Source organism: Anser cygnoides, chromosome 2 (genome assembly GCF_040182565.1).
Source record: "Anser cygnoides isolate HZ-2024a breed goose chromosome 2, Taihu_goose_T2T_genome, whole genome shotgun sequence".
In the NCBI taxonomy this organism is placed as follows: domain Eukaryota; kingdom Metazoa; phylum Chordata; class Aves; order Anseriformes; family Anatidae; genus Anser; species Anser cygnoides.
Window position 1 is genome coordinate 144,544,686 of NC_089874.1, and position 24,028 is coordinate 144,568,713.

The following is a 24,028-nucleotide window of genomic DNA, read 5'->3' on the forward strand; positions in this document are numbered from 1 at the left end:
AAACAGATCAGCCTGTGTTGGAGAGGTTCCTTTTCACATTTGTAACACAGTTAGCTAAAGTTATTTCTGAAGCCAGTGTATGCAGATTCCATGGCAGTAAATAATAAACAAAATATGATAACATGATTCTTCCCAAATATATAGTCTGTTATTTGAAATTGCAAATGTTTAGAGTCTCATTCAATATTCTTCTGCTCGAGCACTCATGAATTCCTGGATGCGACATAATCCTTTCTTCATCTGATTACCAAATAGTATGCACAATTAACACAGTTTAGGTATTTCTGGATCATAATTGGAAGGTAAAAAGGTTTATATGTATATGAAAAATTTTCTTATACTAAATGAAGCTAAAGTATTCCACAGCCTCCTTGGTGTTGAAATAAGAGGAAACTCACTTTTTCAGACCCTGCCTAGCATGGTGAGTCTCTGAAAGAAAAGTAGGCCTCACCAGAATTTAGACTACCATCATACAAAAGCTCCTCTGTAGTAACTATCAAAATCTCCTGTGCTAGTAATGATTATTAGTTCAGACTGTATTCACAACCACAGTCTCAATTCTCACCATAGTCCCTAATACCAGGCAACATAAATATCTTTGAATGCCTTCATAAGGAATTTTCTAGCTGCCTTCATTTAAGTCCTTATGGGTATCGTCCAAAGAAAGAACCATGCATCTGGCTATGATGGCTATGGGCAACAAATGCAAAACATAAGTAGAAGCAAAATGGAAAACAAACATGCATTGAAGTTAGTGGCAATTTAATCAAGAATCTGCTCAGAGCCATATTTTTCAGGCATAATAACATTGTTACTTGGAATTTTCTTATCTTTCCTTCTTCCTACAGAAAATGTAATGTGCTTCCTACTCAGCATTTGTATAGTGTCTGTCCTGCTGATGTTTCTTACACGTATACCAATTTATTGTTTGAGCTTATGTGTTTTTAATAGTTAATTTCTTTACATGCTCTGTAATAGAGATAACAGCAGCTTGACATAACAAGCTGGCTTTTCCAAACTAGAAGACACTGGGAAAAAACTGTAAATCAAACAAAAGTATGCTATTCTAAATATTTATATGAACATAGCTTTCAAAGACCTACAGTAGAAACCACATGGAAACATATGAAGAGACAACTAAAATTGTATACAGTATAGTAAATGTGTTAAATTTGGAAATATGCACATAGTAGTTGTATAGAAAAGCTCAATCCTGTTCTTTATGTATCTGAAAACTACACAATCTGTGGACAAATATGCAGCAACATCAGTTTTACTCATAAAATATCAGTTAGATACCCATATTGTCATAGTTATTTGTTCTGCAGTGAATGATGTTTTGCTTGGGAACCAAAATAAAAAATCTCAATGAAGCAACACAAGAAGAACATTGAGGAATTTGGCCCAAAGCTCTGCCTAGAGACAAATCCCTTTTGAAAATATTCATATTTTGTAACCATTATACAACAAGTTCATCTCTGCTATTATTCCACTACCTCTGCTAGAGCTCTGCTACCACAAACTTGATCTAAATTGGATCCTTTTGGTGACTTTTACAGTGAAAATTAATCTTACTCATCAGTTCAAGTTTTGCTTTCAGCTTGCCAGTGTAAAACGTGGAAGCAACTCTATTGATGGGATATGTACTGGAAGGAGGCAACTTCCCAAAAGCCTGCAGCAGACCAGTGCCTGGTCCTGTCCTTCAACTCTGCTGCAGGTCTCCAGGACAGCCTGGGACATGGAAGTGCATGGCCTACTGCACTCAAAGCAAATGTATCCCAAAAGTAAATAGACCAAGGTATTAGCTGAGCATACACATATGTATGAATTAAATTTACCTTAGGCACATATATAACAGATTCATTCACAAATTCCAGGCTAGTAGAGAGTTCAAAGGTCCTGATAAATGTCTGCTTTTGCCCTTATAAAGATTAGAAGCAAAGCAAAACAAAACAAAATAAACAAACAAAAACAACCAACCAAAACAATGATGGAAAATTCTATAATTTACATGCTGGATAACAATGTGGAACTCTGTTGCCTTTCTTGACTTATCAATCTCAAGACTACCATACATGCTATCTTACAGGTCTAATCTTCAAAAGAAGTTGATTTTGAAGCTCCTAAGAGATGAGCATAGCAATTTGTGTGCTCTGATTGCTACCCATCTTTGAAAATTTAATCTACATACAGATTTTCAACAACACTGAACATCCACCACATTTTTCACCTAACATACATGTTCTGAATGCACATGATGCTCTTAAAATAGTTCTAAACCTCAAAGAACATATATTAAAAGGAAAACAAATTATAAAGTGCTTCAAAACTACAGCAAAACTGTGTGATTTTCCTATTGGTGATTAAACAAAGAGATGTAATGTACATTCTTTATGTCAAACAGTACTGGGTCTATACATTTCTTCAATCATTTGGATAAGTTCTTAGTATGACTCATGTAAGGCAGCACATGTTCTATATTTTACCTGTGATCACATTTAACCCCAATGGGGGAGTGATATTGTTGCTAATAAATTGTAGAGGACATTTTAAGGCATTTTCAACAATTTTCATATTTTTACTTTCCATGTTAAAAACTTAGGAGTTAATGCTGTTAGATAGGTTTCCATATCTTTTCTACACTAATGGGAAGCAACGGACTGTAACACAGCAATTTTTTATTTTTTTTTTCAGTTCAAGAAAGGTTTTTACTTGCTAAGATGAGGAAATGGCTCTCTTCATTTGGCTCACAGAAGTTGATGTCAAACTGTTTGGCTTTTACATGAATGGTGCTGAGGATAAACTGCTCCACAGTATGACCACCCCTCTGCACGTCAGGTCGTAGAATCATAGAATCAATCAGATCTTGTGACAAGGGATTGTTTCTTAAGAAAGAAAGAAAAAAGAAAAAGAAAAAGAAAAAAAAAAGGCCTTGAAAATTGAGTGAGAAAATTAATCGGTGTGCATGAACACAATAGTTCTGGCTGGCCTGGTTTTCATTCAGGTGAGGTGGGTAAATTTGTCCAGGCAGATCATAGCAAACGAGGCAAGAACAACTGGGAACCAGCTATACAGGAAGTCTTCCATATAACAGCAGTAGCTACCCACCAACATTTTTATATTAGCATAATGGATAAGAAGACTGAGGACATTATACCCCCAAATAAGAAAAAAATATTTAAGTTTGAGCACCCCAAAAATTTGTTTTGGTTTGCACAAGAGCTAACTAAACTCATGGTTTCACTGCTCAAAGCAGCACCTCTGGATGAAAAACCTGTTTTCTATGTTCCTACAACATGGTTTAAATTTTGTTTCAATGTGTTTTCTTTTTGTTATTTGAAAAGCTGCAACTCTCAGCAATGACACCTCTAGTTTGGCACCCTGAAACACAGGTTTTGAAAACAAATTTTTTTTTTTTTTTTGTTGAATGAGGTATTGGTGACCACGAGCATCCAGATGCCTTGCTGATTTATATCAAAACCATTCTACTCACTTAGTTTTATTGTTGGCTATACTTGGATTTCTCAAGTATCAGAAATACCTTTTGTGCATTTTGGATTTTCCAGTAGATAATGAAAACAAAATGAATGCCATCACCAAAACTTCTGATTGCTGTGAAGCTTTTTTTTTTTTTTTTTTTTTTTTCACTGATGTCTGTAAAACATGTTGAATACAGGCTATAGAAGTAAGGACATTTGTTGCCATTGTTTAAGAAATGAATGCAAGACTTTCAAGAAAGCATGGAGTCTCCGTCAATAGTAAAGAGAGTTATTATAGATAAATGCACTGAACATATGTCCTGAACACCACTTCTTTCATAATGCCAGAAACGAAATCAGCAGTGTTTGAAATGAGGCTCTGACTCCACTGAAATTGCTTGAAGTTCTGCCTTTGACATCACTATAGCTCAAATTTCATTGTATATGCTTTATATATACATCAGAAAACATAAGTAAACTGTTGTTCATAATTTGAAACATAATCATTATGTTAACAATTTCTAATCAAGTTTGTCAGTAACTTGGTAAACTTCGTTCCAAGCAAAAAGTCCTTGAAATATTTATTGTAATTGCATTTCACCTGTGTTAACAACCTATGTGTTCCTGCTCCATTACATGTTTTGTTTAATCTATATTATTCAGTTGTGATGAATAGTGAAGGACAAGTGTTTTAATTTTATTTTATTTTTTATCTGTTATATGAAATTAAAATAACTATCAAAAACCTTCATTACTTGCTTAGAGATAGGAATACAACACAACTTTTGGATTTAAGGATTGGGCATACTATTTTATTATGTATACAAAAGAAATCCCAGAGGAAGATGTTAACAGTCAAATTTTGTTTGTAATGAACATCTTTAATAAACAATCACTTTGCAAAAAAGCACAATATGAAAGAATCACAGATATCCGAATTTCATCATTTGTTAGCAAAGATAACACAAGCAGAAAAACATAAGAAATTTAAAAATTCTAGAAAGAAGAGAGAGAATTAATGTGGAGGAACACTCCACCACTCAAGTGGTTCTTCTCATTTTTAAAGATTTATCTCATCACCTGCACAGTAAGCTTTTTTTGTAATCAAGTTGCAGCATAGAAACACAAAAGTACTTGGGCTTGGTGACGGGCATACAGTATTAATAGGCACCATCATCAGAAGATGCCAGAAGGATGACAAATACCCCTATCAGCCAAGACAAGCATGCTCCTTTGAGTTCAGAAGAAAAGAGCTCCTAGCTTTCTGATCATCTCTGTGACATCCAGATAGGCATTTCATGTATGTTACTACACATGAATCAAGGCACTATTACCATACCTTCAATACGGATCTACTTGTTTGTTCCACCACAGAATTATAGGAACTTTCTCTTAAGCAGTTTGACATTGCTTTTTTTTCTTTTATTTTCCTTTTTTTTTTTTTTGTCCTTTAGCATGAGCTAAATTAGCCAGCTAAAAATATTTTTCTTAATTAAACCAAAAACCAGGGCAGTAGAAGAAAAGTTACAAACAGTTCTCTTTGAACTCAGATGTCTCTAGTTCAGTGGGAACAGTTTGCATAATCTTTTCTATATCAACAACATTCCACATGCATATTCTCTCTATCTTCTTCACACACACACACACACACACACAGACACAGACACAGACACAGACACAGACACACACAGAAAAAGGAACTGCAGAAGCAACTGTTTCCAGATAAACAGGAGAACACCAATACAGTGCATCCCTTTTCTAACATTTTAGCTGTGCCTGGACATAGATATTACATTTAGGCTTCTCCTTCATATCCCAAGATAATACTGGAACTTCATTCTACTTTCACTTAAGTCTGTGCTAAAGCAACCACTTTGTAGCAGTCTGCTGATACTCTATCAGAAGGAAAATGTTTTCCAGTGACATTTCCTTCAGTTTATGAAAAAGCTTTTTTTTTTTTTTTTTTTTTTTTAATAAAAGGAAGATTAATTTATATATAAATACATAGATAAAAGCAAGTCAGATGACATTACTCGGTCAAGAATTCTAACCTTTTGTCTGAAAACTACAAAATTTTGATTTGGATATATTGCCTTCTAACACGTTGCTACCTTTACCTGAGGTTTCAAGCCTTCCAATTAGAAGGTTTCTAACTAGACTACCTCTGCCATGAAGCAATTCTATCTCAAAGAAATGCCCAAATAATCTGCTAAAAACTTCAACAAAAAGGATTTTACTATTTTAATTATAAAATAAACCAATACATTTTCTGTCTGGCTTCAGCATAAGAAACCTTAAAAACTCAAATGGCCCCTGAAAATACAGGCCACATAGAAACCAAAACTAGGTTTAAATTCAAATAGTCTTCCACATCAGTTTCAGGCTTTCCTTTTCAACGGAAATCTTCCTTCTTTTTTGGTGTTTTGGGGGACTGGAAAGAGCAATACAGAAAAAATCTTACAGGCAAAGTTGCAGTTGAGTTCTTTTTGATATGAACAAAAATGGAAATGCTCAAAATATCATTATTAAATTGTTCTCATGGCATGTGCATCCCACTTTCAGGCCTGGGTAGTGCTGAGAGAAGACTTTGCACATAATAAAGCCTGTACACACAATCCTGTCCTCAAATGAGCAACAAAAAAATTGTTTTTGAAGTTTGTCTGCTTCTCATGGACTGGGCTTGAGCCTTCTTTCAGCTGCAGCAGATTGACATTGGCATTGTTCCACTGATACCATTGACACTATTTCTGATTTACACTGTTGTTCCAGGTCTTTCTAAAAGTGTGTTTTTTGTTTTTGTTTTTGTTTTGTTATTTTTGTGTGTGTGTCTGTGTGTGTGTGTGTGTGTGTTACAAAATGTCATTGCATGTGGCATTACCTGGTATCTTTCTAGGCATGTGAAGGGAAGAAGTGGCTAGGAATAGAGACTGTACTATCATCTCTGTCCTTGATGTGGTACCCCACAAATTTATGCTGACACAATGCAGGGATTGTACAGCATATTGTGAGGCAGTACACCATCTGTTTTCTGCCTCTGCTCTTCTATAAATAACAGATTTCAGTCTCCATGGGTGCCAGGCTAGCATTTTGCAACATACCCCTCCAGCCCTTTAAAATTCCTCCTGGCCCTCTGGGAATTTCCTGTTCTGCCAAGAAATCTTGTCTGGACAGAACTGAGGTCTGTCCCTTACCATTAAGAACAAAAAGGCAGAGATGTGTTGAAGTACTTGGCTCCTGAGAGCCTGCACCAAGAAGTGGACCCAGAACTTCTGCTGCCCCTGGAAGCTCTGTGGGGAGGAAGGGGCAAGGAATCAGCTTCAGCTGGGTGGACCTGAGGTTGGGAAATGCCCTTTCCTGGACAAGAATCGAGCTCACACTTTACCACTGATTCACTCTGAGCAGCATTAGGCCAAGCTACTCAGGAACTCATTAACATCACACTCCGGGTGAGAGTAAAGAGACCATTTTTTCCAAGTTTGTAGTCCTCTTGAGACTATTTAATGATAATGGCTTTATTTTGTGGAATGTGTTGAAAACCTCCTTTGGGTTTAGGTTCCCATAGGATATTGTTTTTTCTAGTCATACTTTTTGGTAAGGGGCTCATGGTAGCAACACCTGGAAAACACGTGATAGCAATACCAGACTAAGCCTAATGGAAGAAAAAACAAAATTAATATCTACTCTGTTAGAAAAATCACCAAGCAATTCTGACTTAGAATGTGGAGCTGCCTCACAATATAAAGCTTGTATTGCATTATGAGTAATATTCTAAAAATAATCTTGCTGCAGCTTGCTTATAGCCTTTCAGAATGATTTTACTATGGAAGTGAAAACATGACAGCATTTAAAACCACACTGACCTAACTAACATTGAGGGCAGTCAGCTTGAAAATTAAGAAGAATACAAATGGAAAATTTACCCTAAAACACATTTCCAGTGTTCCATCATACTGAGTTACAGCCCAGAAAAAAAGAACCAATGCTAATTCTAGTGTCAGTGAATCAAAAAATTTCAGTGGTAATTTCAGGAGATTTCTGTGATCTTGGTAGTGAAATAATGAATGAAAATATTGAAGTAGTCTTTAAAAATGCATGAAAAAGGAAAAGATGTAACGCTTTGGTTCATATTTTACACATCAAGAGTCCATGGCATATCTTCATGCCCAAAACAGTGTGACAATTTCAGTCTTGCTCAATTCTGCTTCTAGGAAATACCCCATGGGGTCAGTGGTCAAATAACTAAATGTTTTGAAGATGTGTAAGAGTGCTAAGTTGTTTTCTTTTTTCTTTTTCTTTTTTCTTTTTCTTTTTCTTTTTCTTTTTCTTTTTCTTTTTCTTTTTCTTTTTCTTTTTCTTTTTCTTTTTCTTTTTCTTTTTCTTTTTCTTTTTCTTTTTCTTTTTCTTTTTCTTTTTCTTTTTCTTTTTCTTTTCCTTTTTCTTTTCCTTTTTCTTTTCCTTTTCCTTTTCCTTTTCCTTTTCCTTTTCCTTTTCCTTTTCCTTTTCCTTTTCCTTTTCCTTTTCCTTTTCCTTTTCCTTTTCCTTTTCCTTTTCTTTTTCTTTTTCTTTTTCTTTTTCTTTTTCTTTTTCTTTTTCTTTTTCTTTTTCTTTTTCTTTTTTTTTTTTCTTTTTCTTTTTCTTTTTTAATACTGGATCAAGAAACATTTTAGTTGTTGTTGTTTCTACAACCCATAGTACAGTTTTTTTGCAGGGAGCACTGCAAGGCACTGTGGTAGAAGATAACAAATGGTGCTTTTTTTTGGCTTGTTGGTTTAGCATTAAAGAAATATAATCAAGCATCCTAGCTCTAAGAACCCAAATTACAGAAAAATCTTTGTTATTTCTGTCTTTGTTAAATTTTATAATTCCTTTTAGTGTTGGTCCATCCATTGCACTTCAAAAGTCAATATGTAAATACATTGCACAAACACTTAAATACAAAGTTTATTAATTCCCTGTATAAATAACAAGTATACTTTAATAATGTTTTTAAGACTTATCGGTGGCCTGTACAGCATGTGCTGTCATGGTAATCTTTCATTGACAAAAAAAGATATCTAAGATCATACGATTCCCTATGTGAACTGTGCAGGAACTATAATTCCTCTTTTTGATGCATTGAATTATGGTGACATTGTTCTCTATACGAAGGCTACTCTATGAAGTCTCTGGAATTTCCATCTTCATCTACTTATTCAAAAGCATAAAACACGTGTGCTGGTGTAGAGTAACAGAGCAATTCCCACTCAGTTCTACCTTCTGTTGAAGTTCAGCATTACTGAAACGTAACTAAATGTTTGTGATAACACTCCCCAACAGTGAAATTGTATAAATTTATTTAATGGGGTAAAAAACTTTTTGTGGAAAGAGTACCATCAACTCAAAACATGCTTTCAGGATTGAGTCCTTAGATCTTGCCAAAATCTATAGTTGACATGTCTGGGCAAATGCTTTTCTAGTATTTCTGCACTCTAGCTCATACAAACTCTCTGAGGTACTTGCTTGATGTTAGTAAATTGTTTTTTTTTCACCTAGTGGTCAAATACATGCATCAAATGCAAACATCACCTCTGAAACTCTCATTGATGGTAGTGAAAGAATTGTCATGAGAGTAACATGTTGGTGACCATACGCCCGGTCACAAATGGCATTCTGCTTCTACTTAGCATTTCAGCCTGGGGTAGTTAGCATTTCAGATATCTTAATAACCAGCAAAACTCGGAGACTTCACAGTTTCCTTATTAAAACTTGCTGCTGAACATCTCCCTTGCCACCTCTTCTTGCTCTTGTATTCTTAAGTTTAAAAAGATATATTTTCTAGTATTAAAAAAAAAAAAAAAGAAAAAGTTTTATTTAAAATAAAATCTTCCACAACTATGATGATTTATTTCTTAATCCAACTATATTACTCCTGAAATATATAGTATCTGATATGATATTATTAAATAGTATTAGTATTAGTATATAGTATTATGATCTTTATGGGGTCATGCAGCCAGTAAATAGTTTAGAGCTGCATTGCTTCAAAGCATTTTACTAAACATGCTGTACACCAGTGCAATTTTTCAGACTTTTCTGTCACTTCAGGACAAGTTATCCTATTGTGTATGTTTTATTGACATGTTTTTTACCTTGGGCAGCACAGAAATTTATGGATTACAACAGCAACCTTCACTCTTTCTGTCAGTATTCTAAAGAATCCCTCTATCAACTTCAAATATGCAGGCTTCTTGTTCTGAAGTGTCATCCCCAACTCCCATCTCCTCTATATCCCTCACAATCTTTTGGAAAGTTGACTCCTGCCATCTTTCTGTAACTGATACCTGATGGTCCTTTACACTTTCCCTGATATAATAGTCAATGGTTACAAGTTCTTTTTCCATTCTTTGGGAGTTACCTGTGCCATAAATATTTTATGGCATTCAAAGCCATAAAAAAGCAATTAAAAAAACTGTATATATTTGTATTTCATTTACAGATTACCTGACCCACAAACTCATCACATATATTTTACGTGATTTACCCAAGCATTATATTTTGTCTTTAGAGAGGACTACATACATAGGCAATGAGATGCAAGAATTTTGCTAGTGGGGCGAAAGGCAGAGGTTTAACTAATGCACTGGCTCCATATTGGTGGAATGTGAAACAAAGCCAGCTTTCTCAGCAAGACTCAGTTTCTGAGGATCTGAAATCAACTCATTCAACGGAATACCTCTTGGGTGCAGAGTCATGTAATAGAACTTTGTACAGTGACTGGCACAGTGCTTCATCAAGCAGATCAAACTATAAAAAATTATCTTTTACCAATGATTATTGAATTTATTTTGCTGTAATAATCCTTCACCTTAAATGCTAACTGTCTAGTGCTTGGCAAAGCCATCTTGTGCAGTATTACTCCCTATATAAGACGATAAATGATGTCAGCTTCCGTGCATAGAAGTCCTGTACCTGTAACAGGTAAAAATAATTCTTAAGGAAACAACATGAAGCCAGGGGGCAACATAGTTGAGTTATACTAATGTCATGGAGGTAAATGATGTCAGAGGAATATACAGAAGGACATTTAAGGCCTGAGCTGGAATTCTTGGAAAAGCCAAGAGACTGAACTGGATCATTCAAGAAAAATGTGAAGAGAAACAACCTTAATCATCACTTCTGAAGTTAACAGGCTATAGTGATAAAGAATTGTGCAGTCTGTATCTCCTCGTTACAAAAATAGTAACACAAAAACTTTCTAACTGAGCATTGATGGCCTTTCCCATTAACAGGATAGAAGTAATGCAGGAAAGATAGGTGGACCTTAACCGTTACTCTCTACTATTGTAAGTCACACACACAGTGAAGTATGAAGTCTTAGCCAAGGAACAAAGGGAAATAGTTCATTCAGGAAGAGATTAAGTCATTTCTTTGAGCAATTCTCCCTTTAAGCAGATCCTCAGCATTCCAGGCACAGCACCAAAGGCATCATGGTTTGGGGGCTGCCCATTACTGTGTTGACTTGCTGATGTGGCCTAGAAGGCCACAGGAATTTCCTGATGAATTAAGACTGTAGAGGGTAAATATTTAACTATGACGCATATAAATATACTCAGTACTTAATGGCAGTGATCCTAAATCCTCACTTTGGCTACTTTTATCTACATATGAATGCCCAATTTTCAAATGCTCTAGCAGTCTTCATTGAGTTCTCTGGTGTTGGAGGAGACTTCAGAGGATCAGGTGTTATATAAAGTGTTTCTATGAGATTTCAGAACTATCAGACCATCTCTAAATAGATTTTCCACAGAAAATATTAGTTTTTGAGAAGATAATTATCTGAAAATCCTTTTCCTCCTGCACACAAATACATGACTCAGAACAGAAAAGAGAAAAGCATGTGAATAACCATATTATTCACCCTCTCTGTTACCCACGTACTGAGCTGATGAGAGAATTTTTTAAAAGGGGAGTATATTTAATACTGTTCTCTTTCCTACAAAAGACTTTTGCACGAAAACTGAAACTCCCAGAAGATGGTTATTGCTAAAGCTATTTGAAGATGAATGTAAGAAAGTGAAAATCAGCACATTTAAGTAGAGCTATAGGTGGTTTAATCCAAGCTGAAAATTCATTCAATTCAATGCTCAGAAAAATTACAAGATCAACATTTAAAACACTATTTTCCCCTAAATCTGCATTATGCAAGACCATATTTGCAGACAAGATTCAGAAAGAAAAATAAACTTTTATAAACATCATCTGACAACTTTAAAACATCCATAAATAATATGAACCAAAGGGCAGGCAAGCCTACCAATACCACACAGATAGACGTAAAATCTTCTTTGGACGTTGTATTAGGACTTATGCTTTGATTTGTGTGCATATTTAAAATGTGTTCTAAGGATTTGGAGTGTATAAAAAGGTCAAATGTTAAACTATATCTCAAAATAGTAAATTTACACATTGAGAATTTATTTATTTATTTATTTATTTATTTATTTTTACCCACAGTCAGAAAGTAAGAAAATAATTCTGAAGGCTGGAAAGTCTTTAAGAATGGCTGAAAGTTTGTTGTAACATTTAAAATAGGGGGCAGGTGCACCCAAATTATGCCAGTGCTTTTGTCTGTAAAACCTCCAGGAGGTGGAAACTAAAAGCCTGGCCTCCAAAATGATGTGATCCCTAAGGCAGAAGTTTCATAACATAGGTACTATCTTTCAAGAAAATCCTCTGGCAAACAGATAGCCTTTAAAGGAAATTTGGTTGTAAAAGTAGGCAGGATCAGTCTGGTATTATTGGCCTGCAGCAGAAATAGATTTTAGATTCAAAAATGATTAGCACCAATTTGATCATTTGTGCTGCAGTGTGAAAGGAGCTGTGTTGTTAAAAAGAGAGAAATTACCTTTTAAGGTCATCTGCTCCAAATCTCCAGTTCTCCCATACCTCTCTAGTCTTGCCTTCATTTCCTGGCAGGGATACTTAGAGCTTATCCTATCTCTAGGGTAATCTCTCAACCCCCATCCACCTCGTTGGTCTAGAGAGAGAAGAAAGCATGCCAGAACCCAAATCCTTGGGATGAACAGGGTCTGCTAACTGGAACAAGTGGATCTTGGTTGAACTTGTTCTGCAGACTGGAACAAGTGGATTTTGGTTGTCCTCACACATTCTTATTGCAAAAGGAAAGCCTGGTACACGATTTGCAACAAGACAACTAGACAAAACATGTCAAATGGCAAGAATTTATTCTGATAAATAAAAATTCCCAGAAGACATGAGGAAAAATTAGAACTGTATAGTTATGCCAAGTCCTGTTAAAGAAGCAGATGCCATGCACAGCTTTGATTTGCAAAGGCACAAAGCACAGCTAGGTTTGTCTTGCAGTGAACACGTAAGGACAGAAATGTATACGGGATGGGCAGTATTTGGATCCGATATTTTTTTCAGAATATATGAAAATTCTTGCTTCATATGTAATCTCAAAAGGACAGTGTCAAATGCACACATAACTTACAAGCAACATAGTATGAGGACTCGTTCACACAGAATTAATTCATGAATAATACACAAGGTTTTATCTTGCTAGCAACCCTTCTATTATTTGTGTGTGTGTATGTGTGTGTGTGTGTTGTTTTGTTTGTTTGTTTGTTTTGAACCTACAGGTCAGTTCCAGGCGGTATCTGAAGTAGGTATTTAGCAATGGCCCAAACTATAAATGATATAAAAAGTAATGTTTTCCTCTTTAAGACAAACAAATTATGGCTGTGAAGGTTGTTTTAAAACAAAACCTCCAACAGCAGGTAAATGTGTATAAAATGTAGAAATGGATTTAAGCCACGATACTTAGAAAAGGATTTTTGTGTACCTTAACAACACTCACTCCAAAAATCAAATACATGCATATGTATATATGCATGGGTGCACATATGCACAGACTCAGGCACCAGGGAGAGGTGTCCAAGGCAAAGAACTTCTTCAGATTCTTACACAATTTGGGGTCAGGACTTTTTACTGATGGAGCTTCAACTCAGATTTTCCAACTGCAAGTAAAATTGCATCCACACTTTCAAGTTTATTTCTCTCTTGTTTTAGAAGGGAATAGTAACAGATCATATGACTAGTCTGTGTGCTACCATATGGCAGACCTTTAAAATATCTTACTAAAGACATATGTATTCCACTATAAAACTATCATAGTTCTAATTGTTCCCACTTTTCTTAGTAGATTTCTCTCTCTCTCTCTCTTTTTTTCTTTTTTTTTTTTTCTTTCCTTTTCATTTCTGCTGCTAGAAGTGAGTTAAGGAGGTATAAGAAACTTACTTTATTCATGTAGCTACAATGTCTAATAGAATGCTGATTTCCTATATGACTTCCTCAGAGGGATTGTAAAATTATCTTAACTCATTTTTCTTTGGTTTGATTTGTTTTAATCCCAAAAGCAAATCATTTTTTAAATGCATGGTAATGTAACTTGGGCATCTTTCCAGCTGACCCCATATCTGTCATGCTTTGAATGTCTATGCCCATATGTTTGTACAATATTTAGCAGAGCCCCACTATTAGGTCATATTTAGACAAGAAAGTTGTACTAGTTTAACTTGCATCAGTTTTAAAAAGGGTTAATTATACTGGTGCAAGTCCCTGGGCAGGCTTCTTATCCCAATGTAGGAGTGACTTAAATTATTTGAGATTAACCTGATTCTCAACTAAGGTAATAAATAGCAAAGCTTGATCTTTGCGCACAAACTTTAATGAGAATGTAGTGTAGACGTGCAGCAATTTATGACATTTCTAAGTTACCCTTCCAACTGAGTATTCACCACAGTGGTGTTTCATAACACTGTCTAAAATATGCACATGCGGTTACACAATAACCCTGTGTTAAAGTACAGCTTGTTTCATAAGAAAAAGAACTCTTCCTATGAAATATGATACTATTTCAATTTCCTTTTCCTGATCAAACTTCAACACTTTAACGAGAGGAAATCCTTATGCTACTGGGAAGACTTTAACCAGAGCTGTTTATTCAAGACACTTGGGTTTCTGGTGCTGAAGATGAGGTTCACAGCACAGCGAAAACCATGACAGTGGTTCTAGAAGGTCCTCGTTTATTAGTTCTTCCTTGTTTGCAACTCACAGCAAATGCAGAGAAGACTGAACTAAGCTGCGTTGTAAATTGAAATGAATACAAACAGGTTGCCAATTATCTTCACCATTCAGGATTTGTCTGCAATAAATCACACAGGCAAGCCCAGTTTTGATAATGACAACTTTATTCAAAATTTCTGGTAGCAATAGGTCTGAAAAACTATCCATTCCTCAATAGTCTTCCTCAAAATCTGTGCAAGACTGAGCTGAAGTCCTATATCAACCTTAGATGAAACAGGATGGAACTGCAGCTGCTGGAGTGGGTTTAAGAATACTGTAAGAATGAGAACTTTTCCCACAATTAGCAGAACATAGCTAATACAGAATAGAATATAGCTGTCTCAGCTATAAGCCATTTACTCAACTGTAATCTAAAAAATATACTCAATATTACAGAATCATATTCACTGCGTTTGCCTACTTTTTAACTATTTTAGTTACACATTTTAAAATAGATTTCCTTTCAAAAGAGTTTCTGATCTCACATCACTTTCTCTAAACACTGTATTATTATCGTACATAAACTGTTAATAGCACAAAATGCCTTCCGCCAGAATGACTCCAAAAGCAACACGCAAAAAAATATATTAAGCCTCCCAGCAGCCTTGTGAAATTGAGTAGTACTACAATATCTCTGTTAGAAAAAGGAAACAGAAATACTTAAAGTTTATGATTTCCTTGCAGCCACAGGGGAAGTCTATGCTACAGCTATGGACAGGGAGTAAAGCTTAAATCTATCCCACTTAACTGAGGTATTTAAATCAGGAAGTGAGCTGCTCAGGATTTCCCTGGAGTCCATGAAGAGAAGCAGGGACTTCCACGGGATGGTTCAGATGGCTGGCTCTTCCTCTGGGCCTGCTACTGTCTCTTGACACAGAGCTGAGAGATTCCCCACAGCAAAGAAAAAACTATCTTAGTTATCTCTGGGCTTTGGCCAGAAGTTTGGGTGGGATGATCCAGGCCTAAAATACCCAGCCCTACACTTTTCCCACATGGGCCTTTTTTCCAAGGCACCCGACACTTTGAAGTAGAGACAGCTTCCAAACCACAGAAGGGAATGGGAACAATGAGTTCTCAGCACCCTTGAAATGACACGCCATTGGCTTTACATCAGCTTCGTTTAGGAAAGCTCTCAGTGTTCCAAATGAGATCTCCCACTGGGCACATTGGTTGCACAGTTCTGATGACTAATAAATGTAATATTTTATTGTTACCAAAAAGTTCCTAATTACAGCAGTCATCACTGAAAATAAACACAGTCAGGTTCTACTGCACATTATGATAAAGCCTTCTGCCCAAGCACGGGAAATATTTTTTAAGTCATTTGCTACCAAATGGGGCAACATATGCCACTGGCCTTCAGTCTACTTCTCTGATTCTTCTACCTCTTAAAAAAAAAAAATGTCAGATAAATTACCCCTCAGTAAAGTGACGCTTTCAGGCATTTCCATGTTTGACGTCTTGCCTCTTTCTTAGAACGTCCCGAGGACTTCAGCAGTTTCATTAAAAAACTTTTGAAATGCGGGCATATTATCAGTCATGAGACTTTTTTGGAGGTAAATAGGCAATTTTATTTTTAGACTCAGATGTGAATTTTCTCAGAGCTAGATTGTTTCAATAAATTTATTCTTGATCGTTAAGGTTAGTTTTTACATATACTTATTCATTGAGTAGTGTATACTATTTAAGTAATCCCACTAATTTGGATCCCTCCATTTGTTCTACAGCTTGTTTGTGGGAAGTTACACTTTAAATCTCATTAGGATGAGGCTTTGCTTTGGATCTGAGAATTCATTGACTTCAAGGCAAAAAGGAGCACCTAGAACAGTTAAGAGCCTCTGGGTCTAGACAAGAAATCCAGATTCAAGCTGAACCCCAGGTAGAGGGTTAGTGGCCGGTTTGGGATAATGATTTCTCAATGTTTCCTTTTAGCCATGGCTTACCTTGAAAAATTAAAGATTTAGTGGAAAGCTATTTCTTCTGTGGTCCTGTTAGTAACGTTTATACAAGATGAATAGCAGATTCCAAATCTGATGGTCTGATTTATTTGTGAAAATTAACAGGAGCTCATCGTGGATCTCTTTTGATTACACTTAACATCCAAATATTATGTAGACTTCAAGGTCACATGTTACATTACAAAATGCCCGCTTAAGCATAACTACTAATAAAATTGACATTTTTTTCTGTTTCTTGCTGTACTTTAACTGGGCAATATTGTTTTTTTAATGTGACAAAATTTTTCACTGCTCATTATGGCCACTTCCATATCTATATTAATATAGATTATCCCCATAGCTTATTATGACAGCTTTTTAGACGTTGGCCACTCTGGGGCAAGCTCTACTCCAATTTATTCCATCTTCACATCAAGAGTGTCTTATATGCAATCTTCCCAACTTCAGGAAACCAAATTAAATTCCAAAGCAAAATTCAGCCACTCCACATACGTGAGCCTGCTGTGCTAGGCCCTGCTGGCAAAGACAACAGAGGAGGGCAGACTTTCCATAGAGCCACAGCACACACTGAGTGTACAATCTTTCCAGAAGCTGGTTTCTTCTGTGCAGTGACTGGTATCCCTCAAAAACTAATTACCTTATAGGTATTTGAAACCCAAGTGAGTGTTATTTCTGCAAAATGCAAGTCAACAGAGAGCACAGAGAGCACAGAGGGTGCCATGGACAAATAATTTCTCAAAAATATGTTAAGAATAAACTTTAAAGGAAATTATGAAAGAGATACAGACACCCCAGAAAAACTGCTCATCATTTATTTCTTTAATGACAGAATCCAACTCTTCATTTTGTACTTCTTCCCTTATATCTGGTGACAGCATAGACACTTTGAAGGGCAAGAGAAGTGAGCTGAAGCTTCTTTATTTTGATTAAGTGTTGTAATGTCAGCAATATTTGCAGAGAGAATCAAAAAGAAATCTAAGTTTAGATACTGGTGTATTAGAATAATTGTGGTTTACTTTCAACTCAAGGTTGTATGCCTGTGTTAGCCTCTTGTAGTATATAACGATTAAGCATTTGTTTGAAATATTTATGATATTCTGTTTAGGTAAGGATCAGAAAAATGAATGAGTGGATCATGTAAAGCTCACTTTCTATGGCAATAGCAATTATTATCATTATTTTGACTAAGTATACACTTATTTTTGTATTAATTTACATTAATTAATTTTGTATTAATTTACATTATTTTGACTAAGTATGACACTCGTCTATATAGCTATAGTACATGTATACCGAGTTCATCGATACTGTAAGTTCACCAAGCTAAGAGAAAGTTCCAGAGCAAGACATGATGATAACATTTTGTGTAACTCCTCTTTGGCAATACTTAGACACTGCAATTAAATACCAAACAGTATCATGTGTGCCAGTCAGTTACTGCAAGAAAGAAAATGTGATGAACTGTTTGTTTTGATCTATTAGTATAAACATATTGCAGAAATGAAACTCAAGCTTAAACAATGGGGAAAGTTATCCGGTATTAAAATAAACAGTTCTAGGAAAATCTCTAAAAATGTTTACCGAGTCATCTTCTTCCGAGCAGTTTCTGCACAGAGCATTTTGCTGTGTCCCTGGTTTGCCAGCCAATCCCAGTTACACTGACTGCAGATATGCAAATGTTAATGGACAAGGCTGGGACTTAATTGCCTGTAATCAGCTCCCCAAGGAAGTGCACTTTTATCTAGAATCAAACTAGTAGGTCATCAAAGAAGCACTTTTGGTTTTGAGGGTGAAAGAGTCTATTTAAAAAACAAACAAAACTTATTTTGCTTCTATAAATCTGCTAGTTTAGATATACTGGAAAACCATTTAAACTTAAAATGCTATTCAGTTTATTAAACAAATTGTGCTTTCACAAACTTTTTAAATAAATACTGCAGGCTAGCATTTGTGTAAAGAAAGTAATTCACTCTGCCATACAATGCTTATGTACAATTTTAATGAAAGTTGTATAGATTATATAGCATAATTATAGCATAATAGACATCGTTCTTTTCTGTAAGTCAGAATATATCTCATATTCTGAAATACAAACATTGTTTCTTATTATAACTATTCACTTCCAATCACAGACCTATAACTACTAACTATTCTTTATCTTGTTTATAGCAGGTACATTGTAAGGTACTACTTAGTATAGCACTAGTTATATCTGATATAAAAAGTTTTTTGGGGGGAAGTTAAAACAGAGTATAAAAATGAGATGCAAGATATCTACATAATGCTTAAGTGTAAATGAATACATTATGTTTCTTTTGAAAGGAAGCAAGTTATGGCTGAGATGCTTTGTAATGGCAACAACAACAAAGCATATGCAGTATTCAGAGATGCTATAATGGAGCTGCATCAGACCCATTTGTTCAGAGTGAGCCGTACTCCATCACACAGAGAAACAGGTCCTTTCATTCCAGGGCAAGCTGGTGCATGGGGGTACATGCACAAGCCTGGCTTCACATAACACCCTGGGAGCAGAGGGCTGGGGGCTGGGAGGGAAGGAGGAGGGGTGGTTTTGCCCACAGCCCATTTTACAATCACTGCGAAAGAAAACAGTCCTCAAATACAAAACCATTTCACTGAGCTTCCTACCTGTTCAATCACTTCCCTCCAAAGTGTGAGAGGACTAACCCTAACTCAGGCATACACACTCCAGAGACTCATTTTTCTTCTTGTTCAGTTCACAGTGAAACAGTGATCTTAGTTCAGTCTCTAGTGGACAAACACAGAATAAGTGAAGTCTCATAAGCATGATTCAGCAGGCAATTTGTTCAAGCAAAATCATGTGCACACATAAACACAGATAACAATTTTCCTCTCTCAGTACTTGCCTCAGCCTCCCAAGGTACAGTAAAATAATTTCTTAAAAAATGTTTTCCTCTACAAAAGACGTCCCCTCATTTCCAGCCTTACATTCCCCAGACCCAGATATTAAATAATGAGGAAAGTAGTCTGAAAAAAATAAATACTTGCTTATATTTTGTTTTATAGTCACATGTTTACTGGATAGAGTCATTTCTCTCTAGAGCCAGATATGCAAAGAGCACAATTAATTTACCAAGAGATCAGCAAATTCTCTCTAAAGATTTTAGTTGGCTTAGGGGGATGGAGAGGATTGTTCATGTTTTTTAACATATTTCTATATCGTATACTGTCTGGACAAACCCAAACTTGTAATTGAGATAATTAACAATAAATATGCTAATATGAATTTTTAGCCAACCCAGGAGAATATTCATTAGCTTTTCATTGATGTTCATTCTTAGTATGAACTTGTGTTACAGTTAAATCATTTATCCATCAAATGGGTGCATACAGCAATATTCTTGTGCAATCTTACATGACAAGCTGCATCACCAGTTGCTCAATATTCTAAGTTTTGCCGGGTCAAAATGTCAGAATAAGAATAGGAATATTACAAGTAATAAGACACAAAGGCGTTTATATATTTATTTTTACTTGTCAGCTATCCCAAGGCATTTCCATTACTGAGGCATGGACAATATCCTTCAGGGTATGTAATTTTACTCAAGTGAGTAATCGTGTTAGGGTGAATGGGGTTGCTCACACGAGTAAAGCTATTTAAATATTTAAGTCTTTTCTGGCCCGAATTTCATCTCATATACAAAATACTGGAAAGTTTATTAGAAAGTTGGCACAAATTCTTAAAAAGAATTGCTTCTGTTAACTTACTGCACCACCTTCCACCCCATTTTTCCCTTTCTAAGAGAGAACACACACAAATTAAAACAGGCTGTTTCAAGTCCAGTGTACTCTACACATTTTAAAAGTTTTATTGGGATGATTTAGAAGTGTGAATGCCTACATATTTTTATTTTTTTTTTCTTTCCTTCCATCAATTAACTGGGTGAAATAATCACGAGATTTACTTCTGGAAGAGCAGTGATATTCTTAACACAATGTCTATGAATGCTGATTTTTTTAAATGTACACTTTTGCTGTCAGAGTAGCAGGTATCCTGCATGACATCTGCTCTGAATCTGTGAACTGTAAGTAGAGTTTATAAGACTACTTAGTAAGTTCTGTCCTAAGAGTCTCTGGTATATTTTTGTATACACTGGCTCACAAAGCATACATGGTCTCTGGAGATAAAGCTTTAAGAAATTGCATCTTTCAGTAATGTGAAGAAAATTCTGCTCCTGACAGCAATACCACTAGAAGAGTACACTCTGGCTGTGAGATTTCTCTCCTACACAGCCATGAATGAGTTAAATCCTTATTAAACTCCTTTCTTATAGAAACTCATGAAAACTATGAACAGCATAAGCGTCACCAATAAATAAATAAATAAATAAATAAATAAATAAATAAATAAATAAATATCCATTTAGTTAGAACTGAAAAAAGAAACACTTACTTTTTGCAGCCACTGTGTATAATTTTCCATCACATGTTCCAGATGCTGCAGTTTCTGGGAAGAGAAATCCTGTTCCACGTGAGGAGCATCTCTCTGAAGAGCATTTGTGTTGTACTGGTCTGTCGTGCTTTCACGACAGTTCCCGTCCTGTTCTGGCAGAATGAAAGTATAGGTGCACTGCCCATGCTGAATCCGGTTAAATCTTCTCCCACTGGCTTCTGGACCCCGACGCTGAGTATTACAGCCTATGTGAGCAAGAAGTGCTGCCAGGAAAGCAAAGGAAAGGAAAACTGACATGTTACTATTACTTTCCTTTCCTACTCTTAGAAAAACTTTTTCTTCCTTTCTTTATTTTTTTTTCTTAATTTCCCTTAAAGTCTCTGGAAAACGGAGTGGAGAAGCGCACTTTAATAATCAAGCTTGGATAAATAGTTGTTTCTTTTTTCAAAAATTTCACTATGAGAATAGTTTCCTTAGTTAAAATTGGGAATATTTATTGCATAGTAGTTAAGATTTATTGTTTCCTCTCTGTTACAGTCCAGCATGTAGCCTGCTTTAGTCAGCTGCATATGCATATCCCAGTCTCTTTCCCCTACACTATCTGCAGCAGAACTGCTATTTTCTCTCAGACTTCAGTGAGTTTTATTAAGGTTGCACATTCAAGCCAAGCTGGAAGCAAGCAGCCTTTCACAAGATGACTTGACAGGAATGCGTGTATGAGTGCGCCCCTATGCTAAGGATGGCTGATGGCTCAGTGCAGAGGGATCGTCTTACAAACTGGCTGGATGCATGACCTCAATCATGCATGGCGTTCCAGCCCCTATTGCATACAACTGCTAAGGGCTTTTGACGAATTTACATAAGTTTAATAAGTAAGGCAGTCCACCTTAATACACTTCATATGTTCACACTGACCTATTAAAATGTAGATAAAGTGTAGAAGTTTGTTGTAATCCCTCTGTAAATATACAAAGCACTGAAATTAAAAATACTTTCAGTTCTGTGCTGCTCAGTATCCATTAAAGAATTCTAAGTCAGGAGCATGACACTTATGGGAAAAAAGTTACTTTTAACCCTCACATACTTTAGCTGCATTTTAAAGACAATTGTGTTTCTTTAGCAGAATTTACAGAGAGCATTATACGGGATAGAATGAAATTAAGGCTACCAAGTAGTAATGGGATATGGCACTTCAGAAGGATTATAATTTTCTGTATTTTGCTTCAGAAATAAAGTAACTAATTATTAAACATCGAGTTATGGAGGGTGAGCTATTCCAGATTGTCTGCTGTACCCCTATGTAATTATCACATGCAAAACACTTTTACTGACTTGAAAGTCTGAAAGTCTGTATAGGTTCTGCAGGGATCCCTCATGATATGTAGAAACTTAGAAAATTTCTCAGGGGCAACTTCCTCAAAAAAGATAGTTTCTTAAACAGTTACCACAATCTCATATAAAAATTATGTCCCTGGTGTTTTCTATAGCCAAATCCAGAATGCACAGATTAGAAACAGAAACAGAATATTCCTAAACTTCAGAGACATTTGGATCTGTGTTTCATTCTAGTATTTGCTATTGCTATATAAATATCAACCAACACCTGTGCAGGACACTTTTCATAATTTTTCTGATGAAAGTAGAAAATAGGAATAACACATAACTAAAAAAAAAAAAAAAAAGAAAAAAAAAGAGAGAGAGAGAAAGAAAAAAAAATGTTTTTTTACCTGTAAGGAAACCTACCTGTTACTAACCGCAAGCACCTTCAGTGCTTATTCAGTTGTCACCTTTATCACAACTCCAAATTCATTCTGAAGTAACTGCCTGGAATATTTAACCAGGCATCTGTCCTGCTCCTGAGAAAGCTATTCCTACTCAAACCTGGGGGTGGAAGCTTTTCATCTCGCATCTGGAAAGAAAGCACTGCATTTGAACCAATAAGAAATATCTCCTATAATAATGTAGAGACATTAAAATGTCTTAGCTTGCCTTAAAATGTCTGTGAGCCCAATAGAGGGAAAGAAAAAAAAAAAAAAAAAAACAGGAAAGAATAAAAAGCAAAGGTCAAAACACCAATGCTACTGTAGGTTTTAACATAACCAGAATATCCTTCCATCTTTGAACTGTTCAGCCCACCTTTGTGCTTTTTCTGCCTCTGAAAACCAAATTTGCATACCTTGCTTTCTTGCTTTCACACAGCATTTCTCACATTTCTCCAGACCTAGTTCTGCTGTGGCTTATTACACTTTTTGTGCAATTATTTTGAAATGTAATCGCGAGATATTTGCTCATGTAAGATCAGAGAGCTTTAGTCAGGCAGAAAACTGTAGGATCATACATGAAGATGAAGGGTTAGCATAAATACAGTTATTCCCTATAAGAAACAGCAAAAATACCAGACTACAAATGTGGTAACAATGCATGCATTTTTAAAAGTGAAAAGAGGACTTTATGGAAGGGCCTCAAAGCAGATAAAAGGGAAATAGCAAAGGTGGGTGTACAAAAGGCTTCCTAGATTTTAGTTCACATTTTAAAATGCTACTACTTACATAAGTGCCACATTCACTTTCTGCAGGGTATTTGGGAAACAGACTTATTCACATGAAAACATGGGAAAGTCAGATTGTAAACATACACCTGCTATTTTCCTGGTGAGAAAAGCTCTCAGAACAGGAGCACTTTAGTGCTACTGCATAGCCCCATCCTACTGGCTTGAGGCAATGTTTTCTTCCCATTCTGTCTCCTCTCCTGAGGGCCAGCACCCACAAGGACTTTCAAGAAGTACGTAGGTATCAAGCATCTCTAGCATTTTCTCTTTTGTCTCCTGATTAGTTTCCTGCCCCAGCACCTGCCTCTTATAACCAGATTCAGTCTCAGCCCCAGGCCTCACATTGATGGATCACAGGGGACATGAGGCAGAGCTATGCAGAAGCTGGAGACTCTCTGATCAGTACACTGCACAAAAATACTCCTTACTAGAGAAAGACAAGACCCCTCACTAAATTGTGATCACATCTGTGTTGTGGAGTAGT

At 35.9% G+C, this 24,028-nt stretch overlaps 1 protein-coding gene across 3 annotated transcripts in view; it reads right to left on the reverse strand.

The window, feature by feature from the left end:
* Positions 1–23,742, reverse strand: part of ANGPT1 (angiopoietin 1) — a 184,405-nt gene extending 160,663 nt beyond the window's left edge. The window contains exons 1-3 of one of the 3 annotated variants that reach the window (XM_048068717.2): positions 23,546–23,742; positions 22,740–22,905; positions 20,997–21,259 (exon numbers count right to left, since the gene is read on the reverse strand). In XM_048068717.2, coding sequence (XP_047924674.1) covers positions 20,997–21,026 — 30 coding nt within the window. In that variant the 5' untranslated portion in view covers positions 21,027–21,259; positions 22,740–22,905; positions 23,546–23,742. Of the gene's footprint in view, positions 1–12,363; positions 16,284–20,996; positions 21,743–22,739; positions 22,906–23,545 lie in introns of those variants that run through there. The other 2 variants (XM_013180022.3, XM_066990654.1) reach the window with 2 other exon arrangements.
* Positions 23,743–24,028: the final 286 nt, after the last annotated feature.